Source organism: Mesoplodon densirostris, chromosome 1 (assembly GCF_025265405.1).
Source record: "Mesoplodon densirostris isolate mMesDen1 chromosome 1, mMesDen1 primary haplotype, whole genome shotgun sequence".
Classification (NCBI taxonomy): domain Eukaryota; kingdom Metazoa; phylum Chordata; class Mammalia; order Artiodactyla; family Ziphiidae; genus Mesoplodon; species Mesoplodon densirostris.
The window spans coordinates 177,181,724-177,203,222 of NC_082661.1; the positions used below are offsets into that span (position 1 = coordinate 177,181,724).

Here is a 21,499-nt window from a genome sequence, read left to right on the forward strand (position 1 = left end):
AACGCATAGAGTTACTACCAAGAACGTGCAAGCATACAAAACTTTAAACCTCCGAATATGCCCCCTTGGACTCCAGGAATGTGGGCTTGCACCCTTAGCGCTTCTCTTTGACGTCCCCCTCTTAGAAGACATACGGTAGCGCCTCCGCCCTCGCTCAAATCTCGGGCAAGGAGGGGCGGAGGGTTTATGTCATCACACTGCGACCGCCTGCCCCGCGACGCGCCGGGTGCTGGCGCAGCCCTTCGCTCTCCCGGCCTCCCCCTCCCTGGTTCCGCGCTCTGGTTCCGCCATGGAATCCAACAAGGATGAAGCCGAGCGCTGTATTAGCATCGCCCTCAAGGCCATCCAGAGCAACCAGCCTGACCGGGCGCTCCGCTTCCTGGAGAAGGCGCAGCGGCTGTACCCGACGCCGCGAGTTAGCGGTGAGTGTGAGATGCCGGAGATACAGAGGGTACATTAGAACTGATGGGGGGAATACGGGAACGGACCGACGGGAGCAGTTGGAGGAGGGGGAGGGGTGGCGAGGCGCGGCTACGCCTGCGCACTGAGACGCGCGGTGGCCGCCGGGAGGTGTAGTCTTTGGCTCCCACGCCTCTCCGGGATGCTGGACACCTGATGACAGGGGCGACAGCGACTTCAGATTTACAGGTGCTTGCAGAACGCTCTGAGATTGGAGTTCCCAAGAATGAGAGGCGCTGGCAGACGGGGCGAAAGGAACTTACGTGGAAGAGAAATCGAAACTACTTTTCCCAAGGGGCCTTTCGGTGGCCCAAGGCCAGTTGCCGGCCTGAGAAATATTATAGTTCAGGAAAATAAAGATAACTCCTCTGAAGGAGAGAATGAGTTCTATAGAGGGAAAGAGGACTTCCGACCTTCGGACGGCCTGAAAAGGCATCTCCATATCTTCACTCCCTCGCACGTCTCCGGGCGAGGGCCAGGGACCACCCTCCCCAAACTAGAGCCTGCCTTTTCCACATTCCACACACCACCTTGGAGCGTCTGTCCTGAGACCGGGCTCTTCACTCCCTCCTGGAGACTCTTCTCCCGCTTGCGAGATTCAGAGCGATGGCCTTATCCTCCCCCACCCACCCTCGCCCCCAAGAGTCCATCAATGGCCGGCCATATGGACGGCTGGTCAGCCACAGGCTGCTAAGCGGCCCTAGACTGTTTCCAAACCAGAGAGGGAATAGTGAGGTTGTCTCTACTACTGATCACCTTCCTCTACCCAGGAACCCTTTTTTTCTTTAACCTAAGTCTTCTTTGGAGTTTTTCTTCATACACGCTGGAGGGGAGAAAGAGGTTGTCCATTAAAGATACAGAGTTTGCGCCTGCAATTACCACTTAGTAAAGTGGCATATAGCAGGTACTCAAAAGACCTGGGTTCTCATCCTAACTGCTACCATGTGATCTTTCTGAGCTTGGGTTTCCTCAACTGGAAAATTAGAGGGTTGGCACAGATAATGTGAATAACAATCATACCCATAGGGCTTTTCAGTTTAGAGAGCTCTTTCAGTGCATTTTCTCTCTTGAGCCTGCCCTATCAGGAAGGCAGAGCAAAGATCATTATCTTTGTTCTATAGATGAGGAAATATCTCCGAGGCCAGGGACGTACCAGGATTACACAGCTAGAAATTGGAAAGTTCTGTGACTCTCTACATGTTTAGTAAAGGAATGAAATGAAACTGAACAGCAGCAGTCAGCCTTCTAACTCTTCTTACCTGCGTTATGCAATTGAGAAAGGGTAATAGTGGTGGAAGAGGCAGCCTGGAATGCCTGAATTTTTCTCCCTCCTGATTCTGCGGTTGATCTTTGGCCTGTTTGCCTTGGAGTTTCAGTCTATTTTCCAGGATTCCTGAGGTAACCTGCTCAAGGAACTTTTCTGTGAAATCACACTCTGTAAAAGGGGAGCCCTCTATATGGGGGGGGGCCTTCCAGCTCTCAGCGTTCTGACTCTGATACTTCAAGGGTTCAGAAACAGGCAGCCAAGAAAGCATGGTAACAACATGGCCTGTGGAGCTCTTCTGTCAGCAAGTCCCCTCGTCCAGTTCAGGTGTTTGGATGGATGTCCTTCCTGGGGCACAAGTACTGGAATTTGCTCAGGCAGAAGAGTGACCTGCTGCATATTTGTCATATTCATGTTATTCTGAAAAGAGTATATGGCTCGTGATTCTCTGTGAACTTCACCTTGTGCCATCTGCAGCCCTGCACTGAGCTGACAAGGATGTGGGGGTAATTTGGGCTTGAGATGGGGAAACCCTGGTTAAAAAATATTAGGTAGTTGTCTACACTTGATGTTTAAAGTTTGAACTCATTCCGGATATGCATTTAATGCAAAGACTTCTTTTGTTTCATTTGCAAAGTCTCTGCGTGTTGCTAAGTGGTAATAACAAGATTGGTAAGACATGATTGTTCACCTTAAGGAGTTTCCGATCTAGTGAAGGAGACAGAGTTACAGAAAACGTAGTATTGCAAACCATAAAACAAGAGCTGTGATTAAACAAAAATTAAGCACAGTGTTAGATGCTGAGAACTTAAGGATGGATGTGAAAAATCCAGTTCCTTCCCTCCATGAGTTCAGTCTGCTGAGGTGGAGGGGGTATGGGGGGCGGGGGCGGCGCGGAGGATAAACTATAAGCAGTATCATGACGGGGACGTAAAAATAATTGTAGATCACAGCGAGGGAAGGCTTCAGGGAGGCCGCATTTGAACTGCCCTTTGGAGGAAGGTAGGAGACTCGAGAAGGGCATACGGGGAAAAAGACATGGAGGCTGGAAGTTGTAAGAGGTGTGGGGGAAGGGATTCAGTTTAACAAGATGTGGAGGCTGTGGCAGTAGTAATTTGAGTGTAGAGAGGACTGTGGTTGGAAAATAGGATGGAACCAGATGGTGGGAATTCTCTCCTGCCATGCCAGGGTATTTTCACTTTATTCTGTAGTTAATGGAAAAACTACTGAAGTTTTTGATAGCAGGAGGAAGGTAAGGGTACTTATTCTTTTTTTTCTTTTTTTTTTTCTTTTGCGGTACGCGGGGCTCTCACTACTGTGGCCTCCCCCGTTGCGGAGCACAGGCTCCGGACGCGCAGGCCCAGCGGCCATGGCTCACGGGCCCAGCCGCTCCGCGGCATGTGGGATCCTCCCGGACCGGGGCACGAACCCATGTCCCCTGCATCGGCAGGCGGACTCTCAACCACTGCGCCACCAGGGAAGCCCAGGGTACTTATTCTTAAAAAGAGAACAGCATGGGCCTTCCCTGGTGGCGTAGTGGTTAAGAATCTGCCTGCCAATGCAGGGGACACGGGTTCGAGCCCTGCTCCGGGAAGATCCCACATGCCGCGGAGCAACTAAGCCGTGCACCACAACTACTGGGCCTGTGCTCTAGAGCCTGCGAGCCACAACCCTGAGCCTGCATGCCACAACTACTGAAGCCCGTGTGCCTAGAGCCCGTGCTCCGCAACAAGAGAAGCCACGACAATGAGACGCCTGCGTACTGCAACAAAGAGGAGCCCCTGCTCACCACAACTAGAAAAGCCCACACATAGCAACAAAGACCCAACACAGCCAAAAATAAAAAACAAACAAATAAATAAATAAATGTATTTTTTTAAAAAATAGAGAACAGCATAAAGGGTTAATGAGTGGGAAGAGAGACTCAAGGCAGAAACCTGCTGGGAGACACTTGCCTTGTGTGGGTTAGGAGTTATGAGGGCCTGAGATAAGGCAGCATGGATCAGGATAAAGTCACTGGAGGAAAGGTACTGAGCCTTCTGTGAGAGAAGGATGCTGAGGAGAAACGGGGACTCAGAATTCAAGCCTGTGTGACCAGGAAGAAACCAAGGCTGAAGAACATGGGTGGGAAGAGATGGGCAGAGTGCAAGGTGCCTGTGGGATGTTCCAAAGAAGCTGTCAGCTTGGAGCTCAGGAGAGAGCTCCCGATTCCAGCTGAAAGTCTGCTGTCATTAGCTGGATGGAGCTCATTGGAGTTGTGCCTGGCTGAGGTCACTGTGGGAAAGTGTGAAGCGTGTAACAGAGGCTGCTGCAGGCACAACCATTGCCACATCTGCCCTTAGGCAATAGGCAGAGACAGAGGAAGCAGGAGAGTGAGCTAGAGCAACAGCAGGAAGAGGCAGTCCCAGGAGAGGGCAGTGGCCAGGGAGCCATGGAGCCATGTGTCAAGGAGGCTGTGAGCAGCACTGTCGTTTGCTGCAGAGGCCACGTGGGAAAAGGGCAGGTCGAGAAATGAAAGGGAGAGGAGCAAGCGCATGGGTGGAAGATCGGTCTTGGAGAAGTGGAAGGACAGACGGAGGGCTGGGGTGAGAGGAGGCTAGGAGAAACCTCGAAGGGTCAAGGGACCTCACAGTGAAAGGATGTGAGGGGACTTGAAACTCTGCCGCAGGAGGTGAGATGGGGAGGCACCGAGGGCCGGACAGATGTAGCAGGGCCCTGAGCTGGGAAGTCACAGGGCAGGGGGCCAGTCTGTCCCTTTCTGAGAGTTTCTGTCCAGCCCCTGCAGCCTGGTAACCCTTGGCTTCACTGCAGGCTTAGCAACAATGATGGAAGGCACTGTGTTTTCCAGGGAGCTGATGAGAACATCTGCAGGCCTCAGTTTCCCCAGCGTACAAAGTGAGGGTTAGCCATGGACGACAGCTCGGCTGCCTCAGATTCAGTGGAAGCACCTGGCTCAGAGACTGACACAGTTCAGAATGAGTAGCTGGTAATATTGTGATCTGGGCTGATGAACTGGCCAGCCACGGGAGCAAGCTGGCCAGGGAGGTGAGGGAATCCAAGGTGAAGTGCTGGGGAACTCAGGGCTTCGGGAGGTAAAGTCTCAGAACTCAGCGGGCTTTGGACCTAGTTGTAATCGTGAGATGTCAGGCCGTCCCAGACTCCAGGTCCACGCCAAAGGCTGCCCAAGATTCTATGCAATGGCTGGCTCTGGGGTCCAGGCTAAGTCAGGAAGGCCAGCGCTCAGGAGAAGGGAGGATTGGTAGCTGAGAGAGTTTGGCATTCAGGGTCCAGGAATGAGGGAGGTACCAGGGCTGGCAAGGTCCAGGGTGGGGCTGTCTATTGAAGGACTGAGCGCGCCCCGCATTGTGCGATCAGTCCTTCCATTTACCGTATTTCATGGAATCTTACTTACCCCCTGAACAACTCTGTGAGGGCAGGGACTGTGTCTTCACTGAGGAATTAGATAACTTGACAAGGCCACATGGCTAATTAGCAAAGGCCCCAGACTGTCCTGCCCCACTCCCAGGCTCTTTCCCTAATCCAGCCTCCCTCTCCTCACTTAGCTTGGGCACTGCAGGTACATAGAAACACCTGGAGATGAAGTTACAGTAACAGATGACACAGTGTTTGCTGGGCATTGTGCTCAGTTCTTTGTAAGCATTCACTCATTTACTGATTTACTCTTTCAAGTTTCTTGAGGGAGATAGTTTTACATGGAGAAGCTAAGTTAACTTGTCCAAGGTGACTCTGATAGCAAGTGGCAGGCCAGGTTTGAAGCCGGGCAGTCTGAGTCTCCAGTCTGGGTTTGAGGAGGGGCCTCCCCCAGTAGCTTTGGCTGTAGAAATGCTCTCACATCTACCTGAACTGCTACTGCTCCCAGCCCAGCTTTGGTCTCTTCCACCCATTTCCCTTCTTCTTAAATGTCTGCCAGCTTTACTGGGAAAGAGCAGAGTCAGGATTTGAACCCAATCATGTCTGTCTAACTCCATCGCCACATTAAGCTATTCTGTCTCCTACTCTTTTGTTACTTTGCCTGTCAGCCGCTGTGCCATGAGGGATGTAACAGTGAGACAGGATGAGGCGGTCACATTCGGGGCCTAGCAGAGGAGATATCCAGGCCACAAGAGAGACTTAATTGTCGACAACCAGAAATCTTGAATTGCCACCTCAAATAGGAACGTTCTGTGTGACCCAGAGCACATCCATTCCCCTTTGGGCTCTCTTTCTGCAGTGTAGGGAAATTAGAGGGGCTGATTCCATGTAACTGCCTAAAAAGCTTCCAGAATCTTCCCTGAAAGGTACTGGAGAGAGTCCATCCCATCTCCTGGCTAATGCTCCTGTGCATCTACAGCAACTGAATGGCTGGTCATGTTGTCCTTAGGGCATCAGCCTGGACCACTGGGGCTTCCAGAGAAATCGAAATAAACAGCTTCTTTAAAAGCCCTAGGAAACCAGGAAACCAGCTCCTCCCTCAGTGCCATCTTGATCAGCATCACTTTACCTGTTGGTTTCTTCCTTTGCCATTTCCTTGGTGCCTGGCATAGACCTGGAGCCTGGGATGGCCTGACGTCTCACGGTTACAACTGGGTCCAAAGCCTGCTGGGTGCTGAGACTTCGCCTTCCTAAGACTTGCAGCTCCCCAGCGCCCACACCTTGGGTCCCCTCACCTCCCTGGCCAGCCAGTTCATCAGCCCAGGTCACAGTATTAGGAGCCCCTCATTTCGAACTTCTACTCTATGTCAGTCTTTGTGCCAGGTGCTTATACACATCTCATTTCATCCTTATCTACTGTGAGGAAAGCGAGATTCAGAGCAATTTCACAGATCAGCCAGGGTCAGAGTGTTAGGAGGTGGCTGAGCTGAGATTTGAAACGGGGGTCTTTGTGAATGAACTTCTCTCTTGGAACAGCTGTGCTGGAAGGGGCTCCCCCTGCCAGGCTCGCGTGGTCTGGGATAGCAACGTAGTCAAGAGCGTGGTTCCAGGAGCTGGACATCCTGGAATTTAAGTGCTGCTCCTCCTCTTGTATAGCCACAGGCAAGGTGATCAAACGCAGCTCCTCCCTTACAACAGGGATGGCAGTAACAAGACCCAGCTCTAAAGTCACTGTCAAGATTAAATGGGCGAATACACGCAGAGCACCGTGTCCAGGCCTGCTGACTCATAGTGAGCACTCATCACTCTCTCCTCTCTGAGTGCCTTCTCAGGCTTTGCTACAGGAGCCTCTCCACCCCATCATGCGGGGCAGGCTCACCTGTCAGCCTCTGTATTTGGATTTCCCAGCTGCTGACTCGGTGAGAACACGTGAATTTACTGCAATTCACGGGCGGCGGTGGCTCAGGACACAGTGGTCCACTTGAGCCCCCGTGCTCTGCTCTCAGCGAGCCCTGCTCCAGGCTTTGGGTGAGACCCACAGGCGTCGCAGTAGAGAGTGTCTGACACCCAGCACGGTACCTGGAGCCCCGCAAGCACCTGGTACACTTGAAGGAAGCTGATGACCATCCAGGCTGTGCTGCCATCCTTCCTCCGCACAGAGGGGTCCTGGGTCCCTGCAGTGGTCCAGATGCCTGGTTTCCCAGGGTGCTGTACCCCAGGCGTGACTAGGGGGCTCAGAGCTGGTTTTGTGCCTGTAATAAATGGGCACAGTGGACTCCTGCCAGAGATATGGGCCTTTCCCCATTGGGTCGGCAGGCACCAAGGACTTGGGTTTGAATAACTGTGACCCTCTCTGAGGGTGACCGCTAAGGCCCTGTATAGACTATGAACATTGAAGTAGGACATGTGATGTGGCCAGCCATTTGGAAAAGGTAAACAATAGCAAGCAATGAGCACAGCAGATGTTAGTCCTGAGTCTCACACCACCTCTGGCCCTCTGGGGCAGAATCACTGCCCCCCCATTCCTCTCCATGGCTAAGGGAGAGGAAGCCTTCTCCAGGAAGCCTTCCAACCAATCCCAGCTGACTCAGATGGTCCAGCTAAGTGGAATCCCCATGACAGAGTACTTTGCCCATCTTCTCACTCAATGGAGGGTGGCTATTAAACACATTACTTTGTTTTTTGTTTTTTGTTTTTTTGCGGTGCACGGGCCTCTCACTGCTGTGGCCTCTCCCGTTGCGGAGCACAGGCTTTGGACGCGCAGGCCCAGCGGCCATGGCTCACGGGCCCAGCCGCTCCGCGGCACGCGGGATCCTCCCGGACCAGGGCACGAACCTGCGTCCCCTTCATCGGCAGGCGGACTCCCAACCACCACGCCACCAGGGAAGCCCTACTTTGGGATTTTAAAAACCTAAAGCGTTAATGGTTTATTTTTATGCTGAGTTTAAAAATGGTCTATACCCTAAGAACTGTGGATCCTAAGAGAGCAGGCAACTATCCCGTTAGCCCTCCACAGGCCCAAGTCAGGGAAGGAGCGAGCTTCATTGGGAAAAAGACTGGGTGGGATGCGGGGGTCCCGGGATCTGCCAGGGCCAGGCAGTCCCTCAGCCATTGCACATGGCCTTGCTGGAGGAGGAGCCCTGAATAGTTTCCTTGCTTTTGCACAGCCTTGATCGAGTCCCTTAACCAGAAACCGCAGTCGGCCGGCGACCAACCGCAACCCACAGAGGCAACCCAGGCGACCCATAAGAAAGCAGGTGGGGCCGGCGCCCCCTCAGCCAATGGTGAAGCCGGAGGAGGAGAGAGCACCAAAGGCTACACTGCCGAACAAGTAGCGGCCGTGAAAAGGTAGAGGGCTGGGCGGCAGGCACGGGCCAGAGCCTGGGGTGTTGGGACATTTTCAACTCTAGAGAAGGCTTCCTGCAGCCTGTCATCCACCTCACCTGGGAGGGTCTTAAGACTGGAGGAGGTTCAAGAAGTTGAGCTCACCAGGCCCTCTCCTTGTTTCCCACGAGGCTCTGGAGTGCCGGCCTCAGGGCTCCACTGTTCCTCCCGCCAAGACAGCCCACAGCAGAGGCTGGAAATGCTGACGCTGCCGGCTTCCTCTGCCACTGGCCAGCAGGTCCTGGGCCTCTTTACACAGCCCTGTTTGTCAGAGATGAGGCCTGGTCTCCCCTCCAGATACTCCCACAACCCACACTCCTGCCCCCAACAAAGGCCCTTTCAGATCAGAGCCTGTGTGGGGTAGAGTGGAGACAGGAGACGGTTATCCCTCCAAGGCTTGGGCCGACCCTGCACAGAGCAGCTCACTACCAGGCTGAGACGGTCCAGCCAAGGCTTCTCAGGAGTAGCTGCTCCTCCCATTTCTCCTGAGGCCTCCCTACCAGCCAGCCTCGGGAATCCCTCTGCAGTCGTTCCCACATGGTCCTGGCTGCTAGTGAAGACACTGGCAAGCTTCAGGCCTGGGGTTCAGTCTCTGTGTGACCCAGCGTGACTATAGTTTGCCATAAAAGCATTTGCCAAATTTACATCTTTCTGACCAGACAGGATTTTGACCAGACAAGCCCATGGGTTATAAGCAATAGAAACTGATTGTGGGCCAAGAGTCAGGGGTTCTCCAGGGAGCCCAGGAATAAGAATTAGTGGAAGAGAAACAGCGTCTCTTCAGGGCCCTGTGATGGGGTGAACAGACACCTGCCGTGTCTGGCCTCTCTGTTACCCCCTCAGACTCGGATAGCCAGGAGAGTAGAGCTGGCAGAGCCGGGAACACACCTGCCCTTGGGCAGAGGCCCCCGATGGACGGACACTGACAGTCCTCCTGTGGTTGCCTGCAGTGAGGGTGCTGTTAGCGCAGGGAAATGGTTCCTGGCCTGGCAGAAACAGCGACTGCCCCTCTTAAATCCTGAGTGTATTCTTGCTGTCTCTACTGGGCCTGTCCTGCTGGTCCCCAAGCCTGCTCAGAGCTGAGCACCCACACTGCTCTTTCCTCACCTGCCACACCTCCCCGCCTGGGTCCACGTAGAGGTCCCCCACCAAGCTCCACTCCCTTCTCTAGGGTCAAGCAATGTAAAGATTACTACGAGATCCTGGGGGTGAGCAGAGGGGCCTCAGATGAGGACCTGAAGAAGGCCTACCGCAGACTGGCCCTCAAGTTCCACCCTGACAAGAACCGCGCGCCTGGTGCCACTGAAGCTTTCAAAGGTGAGCCGGCCCTGGTTCCCTAGTGTTTGGGTGTTCTGATCGCCTGTCCTTGGGAGGGAGGGAGGGAAGGAGGGAGAGAGGGAGGGAGGGAGGGAGGGAGAAGGGGCTTTTCCAGGAAATGGCCTTGGGAAGTGGCTCAAGTCCTCCCAGCTCAGGAGCTGCTTCCTGGGAAGAAGGTCGTAGTAGCCGCCTCCAGCCACATGGTCTGTCAGAGCACAGATGGCGTCACTCCTCCCTCTCGTTGCCCCTCACTCCCCGGGGGTTACAGGCTGGGAACTGAGGCAGGAGAGGCCCGGTGGCTTCGCCAAGGTCACATGGTGATTGAGGGGCAGAAGCAGGCCTCCTGACTCACCCGTGTTCACGTCCTCATCCTGGGATCTTGGTAATAGTTTCCCTGTGCTGAGAAACTGGGTGGCCCTGAGTCAGAGCTTGGTGGCCTCCTCAGCACCAGCAGCCGTGGCCTGGCCTCTTTACACACACACCCCCTCCCTCTCACACCACACACAGCCTAGGGCCTGCCCTGGGGGGACGTGAAAGCCTCTCTGGCCTCAGGGCCTGTTGGTCCTGGGGTGGGCGCTTCAGTTCTGGCTGAAATGATAGGCTGCCCTTTATTCATTTATACTTTCACTGAACAAATCAGGCACATGTGCCGGCTCTGTGCCAGCACTGAGTTGCTGGCCGCTGCAGTTCCACAAATATTTCTTCTCTCACACCCACCTTGTCCTCAGTGGGACCTTCAGGACCTTAGGCTCACTCCCTCTGGGCGATGGCGTGGTGACTAGCCCTGTCTGTCCCAAGCAGGGTGCTGTGCAGTACGGGGGCTGGGACCACAGCCAGGTGGGGAGTCTGCAGCAGAGCAGACCCCAAGACCCAGTGTGCCGTCTCACAGCGCTGCCCCAGGTGCTCCATTGCAGGCTGCTTGGGGTTGGTCCCCAGTGAAGCAGTCTGCAGGCATCTTCCCCTGCTGCTGGTCCGCCAGCCCCAGGGGAAGAAGGAGGATGGGACTGGGGAGGCAGGGTAGCTGTGGTTAATGTTTCTCCAGCCCTGACCTCTGCCTGCAGCCCTGCCCGACAGGCACTGAGAGACCGCACCTGGCCTCGGGGCTGTCACAATGGGAGGAGGAGGAACATTCTCCTTATTCTCAGGGGTTGCAGGTTGTGAAGAGATGCAGCCTTGACCTCCTCCTTTGAGAGAGTGGGCCACTGGCGAAGGAGCAAGAGACGAAGGAGGGCTCGGAGCTGGGGCCTTTGGGGCACAGGCCTCCCACCTGGGGGGCTCTAATGGGGAGGCCCCAGGGCTGGGCCAAGGAAGAGCAGCTGGGACCTGGGCCCCAGGGAAGACAGGGCTCGCCATGCCGCACAGCCAGCAGTGGTGAGCCTGGGGATGTGGCCCCTCCTGGGGGTTCCTGCTGCTCTCCAGTTGATAGCAGCACACCACATGTTTGTGCAGCCCTCACGTCGTGCTGTGACTTCAAGATTACATAGCCTCCAGAAAGGGGTGCCCCATCCCACTGGACACCTCAAGAGAGAGTGATGAGGTGGGGGCGTTTTGGTGGTTTTCATAAAGTCAGAGAGCCGACTTGAAGCAAGACACACCTGGGTTTGATTCCTGGCTCTGCAGCATCAGACCTGTGTGAGCTGACACTTCACCTCTCTGAGCCTCAGTTTTCTCATTGGTAAAATGGAGATGGGCTGTTAGGAGTAAGAAAGATAATGCCGGGCCTCCCTGGTGGCGCAAGTGGTTAAGAGTCCGCCTGCCGATGCAGGGGATGCGGGTTCGTGCCCCGGTCCGGGAGGATCCCATATGCCGCGGAGCGGCTAGGTCCGTGAGCCATGGCCGCTGGGCCTGCGCATCCGGAGCCTGTGCTCCGCAGCGGGAGAGGCCACAACAGTGAGAGGCCCACATACCGCAAAAAGAAAAAAAAAAAAAAAAAAAGAAAGATAATGCCCATAAAGGGCCTGGCGCCTAGAAAAAATCGGACCATCGTCACGAGGTGGAGAGCAAGGAGCCTGAGCGTTAATCCTTCACCCGGCCCAGGCTGCCCGCATTCACGTAGAGGTATTCTTGCATGTCCCCCACCCGCCCCCTCTTGCTCAACAGCCAGCGTTCGCTGGCCCCTAGGACTCCTGCTTCCTAGAGCAGCACTTGAGTACCTGAAGGAAGTGAGCGCTTGGCCGCCATGGGCGCCTCCAGCCGCACCCGCAGCATCCTCGGGCCTGACCTCTCTACCTCCTTTCTAGCCATTGGCACAGCATACGCAGTACTTAGCAACCCAGAGAAAAGGAAGCAGTATGACCAGTTCGGCGATGACAAGAGCCAGGCAGCCCGGCACGGCCATGGGCACAGGGACTTCCACCGCGGCTTTGAAGCTGACATCTCCCCTGAAGATCTCTTCAACATGTTCTTTGGAGGTGGCTTCCCATCTAGTAAGTCCCGCCGCTGTCCGCACAGCCAGGCCTCCCTGGTGGTGATGGTGGGAGACTGGATGCCAGCCTCTCCCGTTCTCAGCAGCCCCACTCCTGACTCAGTCCCTCTGACCCCCCAGGTAACGTCCATGTCTATAGCAACGGCCGCATGCGCTACACGTACCATCAAAGGCAGGACCGCAGGGAGAACCAGGGTGATGTGAGTGAGGAGAGCACTGGGGAGGGGACGGGGAGGGTGTCTGGTGCCACCCGAGGGGATGGGGCCTGGGCTGGGGAGTGATACCCCTCGCTGACATTCTGCGGCAGCAGTGCCCCCAGAACTTCAGCCGGGAAGCCATCTTGGCCCCCCTGTGCAATCCCGCTGAGGGACACCAGAGGGAGCCATACTGCCCAGCACCCACAGCCAGAGTGGGGGTTTCATGGCCTCTGCTGGGGAATATAATGCAGAAATTTCTCTACCTGCAGGCAGGTTCCAGTGTGAATGGCCTTTGTGAGGTCGATTTGTTCTTTTGGGTTTTTTTCCTTTTTTTAAGATTTAATTTTATTCATTTTTGGCTGCGTTGGGTCTTTGTTGCTGTGTGCGGGCTTTCTCTGGTTGCCGCGAGCAGGGGCTACTCTTCGTTGCGGTGCGCGGGCTTCTTGTTGCAGTGGCTTCTCTTGTGGAGCACGGGCTCTAGGCGCGTGGGCTTCAGTAGCTGTGGCGCACGGGCTCTAGAGCGCAGGCTCAGTAGCTGTAGCGCACGGGCTTAGCTGCTCCGTAGCATGTGGGTCTTCCGGGACCAGGGTGTGAACCCGTGTTCCCTGCATTGGCAGCGGATTCTTAACCACTGCACCACCAGGGAAGCCCCGGTCAATTTGGTAAGTCCTAAGTGACATTTTCCAAGCAACGGAAAGTTAAACTTAATGATAGAATTGTAAAGCATGACAACATAGGGCTGGCTCTTCTTGCTTCTTTTCAGCACTCTTTAAAAATGTATACACGGACTTCCCTGGTGGCATAGTGGTTAAGAATCCGCCTGCCAGTGCAGGGGACACGGGTTCGATCTCTGGTCCAGGAAGATCCCACATGCCACGGAGCAACTAAGCCCGTGCGCCACAACTGCTGAGCCTGTGCTCTAGAGCCCGCGAGCCACAACTACTGAGCCCGTGTGCCACAACTACTGAAGCCCACGCACCTAGAGCCTGTGCTCCGCAACAAGAGAAGCCACCGCAATGAGAAGCCTACACACCGCAACAAAGAGTAGCCCCTGCTCGCCACAACTAGAAAAAGCCCGTGCCCAGCAACGAAGACCCAATGCAGCCAATAAATAAATAAATGAATGAATGAATAAAATTTATTAGAAAAAATTTATACAAAAGGTATAACAAGACAGTGTATCAAACATATTTTGAATGCCACAGATTATAAAACCAGCTGGCTGACTAAAATTAAAGCAGTTAGCTAAGATTAAAATAATGCGGACAGTTGCAGAATATTTAAAATTATGCCAGGCAGAGGGGTTGGTTCTCTTTTGCTCTGATAATATGGCCTTCTGTTTTTAATCCATGTCTTAAACTTTTATTTTGTGTGTATTTAACATACAGAAGAGTTTTTAAAATCACAGATTATCACACAGTGAACACATTTTTTTATTTATAATTTCTTAACTGGCAGTTTTAAAATTGGTAATAGAGTCATATGGTTCAGAATTCAGAAGGGTGTATACAGGGAAGGTCTCCCTCCAGCCCTGCCTCCCAAGTGTCTGGAGGCAGACACTTTTGCTCGCTTTTTTTTTTGGTATTCTCTCACAAGTAAATACGTATACCTACCTCCCACCCCAGCATTTAACCCCAACTGCTGCTTTGTTTTTATCTGGGGAAACAGGCAGGTAGAGGAGTTTCTGTATTTGGGGGACCCGTGGGAGGGAAAGGGAGTGGTGTCATGGCCTATCTGCATGGCAGCTGGCTGCCACCACCCGGACTCCATTGTGCTGGGGGAGCTGGTGGCGTTTGCCGCCAGCGTTGCCCCCCACCCAGGTCCGGCTTGGGTGACCGTTGGCTCTTCCCTCCAGGGTGGGCTGGGGGTGTTTGTCCAGCTGATGCCCATCCTCATCCTGATCCTCGTGTCAGCGCTCAGCCAGCTCATGGTTTCCAGTCCACCCTACAGTCTCAGCCTGAGACCGTGAGTACCTGCAGCTGGGGTGAGGCCGGGATGGTGGGTAGACAGGGGCCTTAGAGTCTCAGCCCCCATCAGGGCCCTTCCTTCCCATCCTCGTCCTGCAGGTTCTTGATCAAAATGCAGAAAGCTGCTTAGAATCCAGACTTTCCCTGTTAAGCTGAGGTTCTTGATCTTTTAAGGGTCATAGTCCCCTAAGAAAATGCAATGAAACCTGCAGATCTTTTCCCTAGAACACTGCACGTACACCTGGTCTGCATATGATTTCACAGGCTGCATGACATTCTCCCCATCTTATCTGCTGGCCTTAAAATAAGAACCGCTTCTCTTCCATTCTGGTTGGGGGCCCTGGGGCCATGGGAAGAACAGGGGCTCTAGAGTAAGAGCAAGGGTGGCTTTGAATCCCAGCTCCTCTACTAACTAAGCAGCTGTGTGATCCTGGAGTAGTTACATAACTTCTCTGGTCTCCTCATTTATAAAATGGGGATAATAATAACATCTACCTGCTTATGAAAAATAAATGAGTAATACACATAAAATGCCAGGCTCATTAGAAATGCTTGACAACATTTGTTGAATGACTGTATGGTCTCAACCACCAATAGTGAACTTGGGCAAGTTACTTGCCCTTTCAAAGCGTCAGCTCCCCTCATTGATTTCCAGCACCTGGCCCAGGCTCTGATTCAGAGCTGGTGCTCAGCTTCTATTGCTGGAAGCCCTCTGCTTCCACCTAGTGGCCCGGCTCTGCCTGGGAGCCTGGCAGGATCCCTCTCAGCCAGCAGGGAGCAGAGTCAGTCCACTGGACCCACAGCAGCCGGCACAGGCGCTCTGTGGCCTGATGCCAGCCTTTTTCTCTGCAGCCGAGAGCTGAGAGGCAAGAACGGGCAGACAGGGGCTGTCCTCATCAGAGCACTAACTCCTGTCTGCATGTTGAGGCTCTTCCCTGAGCCTGCAGAGCCTGCAGTTGGAGCTGGAAGATAGAATCCAAGAGCTGGAAGGATACAACTCCTTGGAATCCTTCCTGTCATTTTGTTCCTAAGACTCTTCACTCTATACTGGGAGCTCCTGGGTACACAGGCAGGCCCTTAGCAATGATTGGCTTAGGGGATGAATGAGGGAATGGAGGCACAGGGAGCTCAGGTCACACAGCTCGTTAGAGGTGGAGCCTGTGCTCGCTCCGGGTTCCCTCTTTCCCTGACCAGGCCCTCCCAGAGAGGGGCTTCTCCGCAGAAGCCCCAGCAGCAGTGTGGTAAGCAGAGAGCCTGAGGAAGGCCTTGCCGTAGTCTGTGCCACTCATACGGGAGGGACCCCCTGCCTTTTCTCCGCACCCTCATTTGCGTAGCATGGAGTTCCTGCTCTAGTTTGGGAAGGAAGCAGCTGCTCCTGTGGCCTGTGTGGCGCCTCCTGTTGGGAGCCCCAGTCATCCCTAGAGCTGCCCTGGGCCTGGGGACCCAAGCCCACTTTGTGCCTGGTCTGTTTCTGGCCAGGTCGGTGGGCCACGTCCACAGGCGAGTCACTGACCACCTGAACGTCGTTTACTACGTGGCAGACACGTTCTCTGAGGAGTACACAGGCTCCAGCCTCAAGATGGTTGAACGGAATGTGGAAGACGATTATATTGCCAATCTCCGAAACAACTGTTGGAAGGAGAAGCAGCAAAGTGAGTGTGTGTGTGTGTGTGTGTGTGTGAGTGTGTTTGGGGACACAAAGCTTGAGAGCAGGGAAGGAAAAAGCCCTACTCCCCCAGTGATCTGTGGGCACTGCCCTGCGCCAGCCATGTCCTAGCCAAGAACCAGCCTCCACCCCTGTGTTTCCCTGGGGCTGGGAGCCAGGAGCCACCTGGAGATGTCCTCCAGCTTCCCGTAAATCACTGCGATCAGCCTGTTGTTTGGCTGCCGCAGGTAAGTATGTAGAGAGAGACTGGAACATTTCTCCTCTCCACCCACTGATTGGGCATCGGGATCTATCCGTGGGACCCTGGGGCCGTCTCACCAGAATAACAGGTTCTCTCTTTGGCCGGCCTCACCTACACTCTGTAGAAAGGGGCCTCTATTCTGTTCCCAAGGTGGGACCGTATTTCCTTCTCCAGGGTCTACCCTAAGGGAAGCCAGCTCTGCCCCAGCTCCTGGGCCAGTAACTACCTTTCCTCTCCCGAACAGGCCAAGCAGGCATCGTAGCAGCCTTAGAGGTTGCCCTAACCCTGCCCCATTGCTTTGCAGAGGAAGGCTTGCTGTACCGGGCCCGCTACTTTGGCGACGCAGATATGTACCACAAAGCACAGAAGATGGGCACCCCGAGCTGTAACCGACTGTCAGAGGTGCAGGCCTCCCTGCATGGATAGTCCTGGGCCAGCCTGCCACCGAGGTCCAAGTATGAGCCAGGGCCTCCTCTGCCCTGCAACTCCTGGCAGCTCTGGTCTTGGTCATGAGGCAGAGGAGGGTGGGAGGAGGGAGGGAGGGAGCCTGTGATCGTGGCACAGTTTCCCTGTCCCCAGCCTGGCCTCCAGCCTGCAGAGTTGGGACAGCTCTGGGGTGTGCTGGGAAACTGAAGTCTTTAGTGCCCTTCAGTGCTCCTCCACAGCACCCTACCCCACTTGCTGGCTCTGGAGCTGTGGGGTGCCCAAGGCTGCTGCTGAGGGCCACTCATGCCTCTTTGGTCTACTTCAGCCATCCAGTCCCCTTGGCCCTTTCCCAAGTACAGCAGACTATTATCTGTGCCCTGGGATTTAGGCTGCCAAGTATTACTGGACCCCCAAAAGCCCCCCCACACTCCCCAGCTGACACCAGGATGAACCACGTGGGAACGGGTGGGCTGAGAGCCCTTCCTCTTCCCCTGTCCTTCCAGGCAGGAGGAAATGGAACAAGATGGTTGGGCAGCCAGACAGCGCCCGGAGGGGGTAGCCGACAGGCTGGGAGCAGGAGGGGCGCATGCCCCCAGACTGGTCCTTGTCTGGTGGGTCAGAGGCACTCTCAACACCACTGCACCTGGAAGCCGCAGGCATCCGGCCCGCCCAGGCCTCTCACCTGTGGTCAGAAGAAGGGAACAGAAGGTCATGAGTTCAGGGTCGAAGGAACAGAGAACCCTTAGCACAGAAGGAGTGGGGGGAAAAAGGTGCTGGTAGCAGGCTCCCCTCCTCCTTTACCCCTGTGTGTGGATAGCAGGCTCTGTTCCCAGCATTTGCCAGAGGGGACAGCTTGGACCAAGCCCAGAGGAGTGTGGGCAGAGCCGCTAATGGTTCTTTTCTGTGTTGGTCCGCTGCCCACCCCCCTCCCCTGCCTGTGTCCCCTCAGCAGGGATCCAGCTACAGACTCTGCTTTGAGGCCGTTTGCTGGTGCCTCTGGGAGAGAGAAACAGACTGCAGGAGGGCGACGGGGCAGGGGCTGAGGTGGGCAGCGCCGGACAGGGCCGAGGAGTTGGCTTGTTAGTGTGGGCTGAACTGGAGGCTCTGGGGCACGTAACTGCCAAGCTAACTGTTCCCACTCTCCTCCCCAGACTATGAAATCCCTGGAGAATTTGTGGTGACATGCACTGAGCCAAGGTGACGAACTGTATATTTAAGGAAAGACAAAAAAAGAAAAAAAATGGAATTGGAGGCCGGACGCTGCACAACTGCCCTCTCTCTCACCCAGTAAATGCAGAAAGCTGTTAGGACAGACAGGAAAACCTGCCATGGGGGCTGCTTCCCTTCCTCCCAGGGCTGGCAGAAGCCCAGGCTCCACATCGGCTCTCTCCTAGGATACAGAAACCATGACAACGAAAGTAGAATGTAAAACTTGCAGCAAATGTCTGTAGGAAGGGCTGGGGGAGGGGGCACCCAACTGCCTTTCTTCCCCCCTCCCAGGAGCTACCACCAGTCACCTCCGTGGAGGTAATCAGAGGTGTTGGCCAAGGATAGAGAGGAGGAGGAAAGAGAAGTCTCTGTAGAATGTAATTTATAGATGCGTGTATATGTATCTATTTATATGTAAATAACACATATAAAGATATAGAGATATATAGAGATATAGTCTACTTTTTAAACTATGCAGGGATTTGGTTAAGTTGTTGAGTTGATTTCTTCCCTGTTGTAGAAAACAAGGCCTGTTTGGGGAAGGCAGCCTGGTCCTTCAAAGGCTAGACATTAGCCATAGCTGACAGCATGCGGAAAGTTGGGCCACAGCTTTTAACGTTCCCCTCAACCCCAACCTGTTTTTGATGGCAGCGGTAATCATGATAGCATAAATCTGCAGAGAACTTGGAAGGTTGCCAGCGGTATGGTTAAACTGGAGGGGCGCAGGCTGCGGGGGAAGAAAGGACTCCTGGGGCCAGGTGCCAGGTCAGTACTGAGTCATGGTAGAGGCCCCAGATGGCCTGTGGGGATGAGACCACCCACCGCAAGGTTGGCCAGATCAGGTGGGCACTTGGTCCTGGTGCTCAGGAGCCCCCTGCCCCCGCTGCCACTGAGAGCAGCAGTGTTGGAGAGGGGAGCCAGGTTCTGCCTGACCACCTCCCCCCTTAGTCCCTATGTGAGTTTTGCCTTATAGGTGCCCCAGGGCACAGCCCCATTGTTGCTACTGGTTTTTCCTAAGCCATGTACCAAGGACTCCAGAAGGCTTTTCCTCCCAGAGTCAACCGCGTGGGGCCCAGGACGCTGGGGCAGAAGCCGACTCCTGAAGAAAGTCCGTGACCGTGGGCGCCTCTGTCTCTACCCTCCGTGGACATGATGCCACCCGGCCTTCTCTTGCACGTTGGATAAAGGATGCACCTGAAGCAGAAGGGTTTTCTTACGGTCATCCTCAAATGAGGATTTTTCTCAAAACAGCAGTTGCTGCCAGGGGAAGGGAGGGAGGTTTTATTTGTTCCCACAGTTTATACTGGGCCTTTTGGAATTACCGTTTTTCCCAAATTTTCCTCTGGTGGTGGGTGTGTCATTGAGCCTGCCATCCTCCAAAGCCTTACTACCCCAAGCTGCCAGCCAGGAGGGAATCACCACCCTCCCAGAGCTTCTCTTGGCTCTTTTTATAGAAGTCCCCCAACAAATAGGATTCTTGCTGGGAAAGGGAGCTTGGTTAAGGAGAAATGTCAAATACGGTTTTTAAACAAGGTCCTGCCCTGTGATGAAGCGCCCCCACCCACCCCCCACCCCTGCCCAAAGAGATGCTCAGAACTGGATGTGGGTGAGAGCGCCCTGCCCGTGGTGGCCCTGGTGCTCGGCTCCCACCACCCCAACCCTCTGGTCTCAGTAGATGTCCCTAGACGGCTGAGCCATGTGCAATAAGAACATAGATCCTAATGGATCCACTGAGAAGCTGTATTTCTTGAAATAGAATCCTGAAATTGTATATCTATAAATATATGTTTATTATGTGATTGGTTGGCCTTGGTGGGTCTGTGTAGAGCAAGGGGGTTGAGCTGCGTGGGGAGCAGGGCGCAAGCACCTGTTGCTGCTGACACTGTCCAGCCCATACCACCGGGAGTTTTGGTGGCAAGCCTGAATGTCCGTCCCCTCGTCCCATCTGACAGCCACTTCAGTCACAAGTGTTGTTCCAGGGCTGACTCCATCGCCGCAAAGGGTAAGAGAGGCTCAATTAGGCCAGGACCCTGGGGTCCCTGACACCAGTCCAGGGTGAGCAGCCCGGGCCACGATCACAGCCCCTGCCTCCCCTTGGTCCTGCTCCCTCCCTTCCATCCTTCTGATGCCATCAGGCCTGTTATAAGCCCAGCAGATTTCCCTTCTCCCCAGTCCGGAGCTCGAGCCCACCCTGGCCCAGAGCAAGGGAAAAGTTCTCCGAGTTTCTTTCCGTCTCTGTCTCTGGCTGCACAGCCTTCCCAGCCACCCTCCTCCCCCAGAGGGCTGGAGAAGTTCGAATTGTGGCAGCCCGAGTAGGGCTTTACGTGAATGGAGCAGCAGATCTGCCCGGGCCTCCCAGAGACAGGGCCCAGCAGTCCTGACTGGTGGCCCCAGGCCCCTCCTGCTGCCGCTCCAGCCAAAGACAGGCAGGCTGCCCGGTGGTGCCACTGCAGCACGGGAGCTCATTGGCTGCCCCGACCCGGGTCACCGCGGCCTGCCCAGCCCGGTCTGCGAGCTGCCACTTGTTGGCTGCAGTTGGCAGGGGCGTTGCCAGCCGCCCCCATTAACCCACCCTAACCCCCTGCCCTCGGCTCTGTGGCTCCGTGAGCCAAAAGGGGTGGGACAGACGCCGTCGTCGTCGTCGTCGACTGTTTGCTGCAAAAAAGAGCCTTTGACCAGCGTCCCCACCCACTGTCAGGTGGCAAAACAAGCGCCTAGTCCATCCAGGCTCCTGGGATCAGCCAGCTTATCTCCTTGTCCCAGGCTGCCCCCAGGTCTCGAGACGGGAACTGCTCCAAGGGGCAAGGAACACACACCCCAGCCCGACTGTAACCTCATCCCTGCCCCGAGTTCCCCGGGCAGGGTCACCTGGTTGTTGAGGGGAGGTGCACAGACAGATTCGGGTAAATAGACTGTTGACACAGTGTCAGCTCTGGAGCAGCTCAGAATCCTTACCAAAGGTCACACCATGTGATTTGAGCAAGTCTGCCCATTTCCCAGAGCAGGAAACTGAGGCCTGGGGTAGGGAAGGTAATGCCCAAGGGTCTCCATGAAGCTGTGCATATCTTTGGGGTCTATGTGGCAGAGGAATCATTCTGAAAACACTTGCTGCCCTCGAGGGGATCAAACCCACTCGTGCCAAGTAGAGTGGCAGGAGTCCTGAGTTCAGAAGGGTGGGAAAGGGGGGAAAGACCACACTAAGGAAGTGGACTTAATCTGAGGGGCTGGAGCTGGGGCCGGGCTGCCCTTATGAGCCATGCACTCTCACTCCCGGCAACGACAAAGGCGTCCACTCTGCTATGCAGGGCAGCTTCCCTGAGCTGGAATCACACCCCAGAGGCAGCGCGGTGGATCAGTTGGGTGTCAGTGTGGACCCCACAGCCCAGCTGCCTCCTGGGCTGATCCACGTACTGGCTGGGTGGCTTTGGGTGTGTCACTTAAGCTCCCTCTGTCTCAGTGGCCTCATCTTCAAAATGCAGGTAATAAAACCACCTACTTCATTGCGTTATTTTGAGGAGTAAAAGTTATCACATATACACACTTTTTAAAAAAGCAGTCCAGTACATAGGAAG

The 21,499-nt window shown here is 54.8% G+C and overlaps 1 protein-coding gene across 3 annotated transcripts; it reads left to right on the forward strand.

Annotated features, from left to right (window-relative positions):
- The first annotated feature begins 207 nt into the window (after positions 1–207).
- Positions 208–19,698, forward strand: DNAJB12 (DnaJ heat shock protein family (Hsp40) member B12). 3 transcript variants are annotated; one of them, XM_060112278.1, is made up of 9 exons: positions 208–422; positions 8,263–8,443; positions 9,651–9,796; positions 12,037–12,222; positions 12,342–12,421; positions 14,274–14,383; positions 15,865–16,037; positions 16,597–16,747; positions 17,870–19,698. In XM_060112278.1, the coding sequence occupies exons 1-8, from the start codon at positions 290–292 to the stop codon at positions 16,716–16,718; spliced, it is 1,131 nt and encodes a 376-aa protein (XP_059968261.1). In that variant the 5' UTR covers positions 208–289; the 3' UTR covers positions 16,719–16,747; positions 17,870–19,698. The 3 variants fall into 3 exon arrangements, with proteins under 3 accessions (XP_059968261.1, XP_059968270.1, XP_059968252.1); XM_060112287.1 differs by having other exon boundaries at positions 16,597–16,741; XM_060112269.1 differs by having other exon boundaries at positions 16,597–16,694.
- The last annotated feature ends 1,801 nt before the right edge of the window (positions 19,699–21,499 follow it).

What these genes read in the sequence shown, in the direction of transcription:
- DNAJB12 (XM_060112269.1), top strand. Translation starts at nt 290, where the DNA reads ATGGAATCCAACAAGGATGAAGCCGAGCGCTGTATTAGCATCGCCCTC. An exon ending in CAAGTAGCGGCCGTGAAAAG is followed by an intron (nt 8,444 to 9,650) that starts GTAGAGGGCTGG and finishes TCCCTTCTCTAG; the next exon opens with GGTCAAGCAATGTAAAGATT. An exon ending in TGGAGGTGGCTTCCCATCTA is followed by an intron (nt 12,223 to 12,341) that starts GTAAGTCCCGCC and finishes CTGACCCCCCAG; the next exon opens with GTAACGTCCATGTCTATAGC.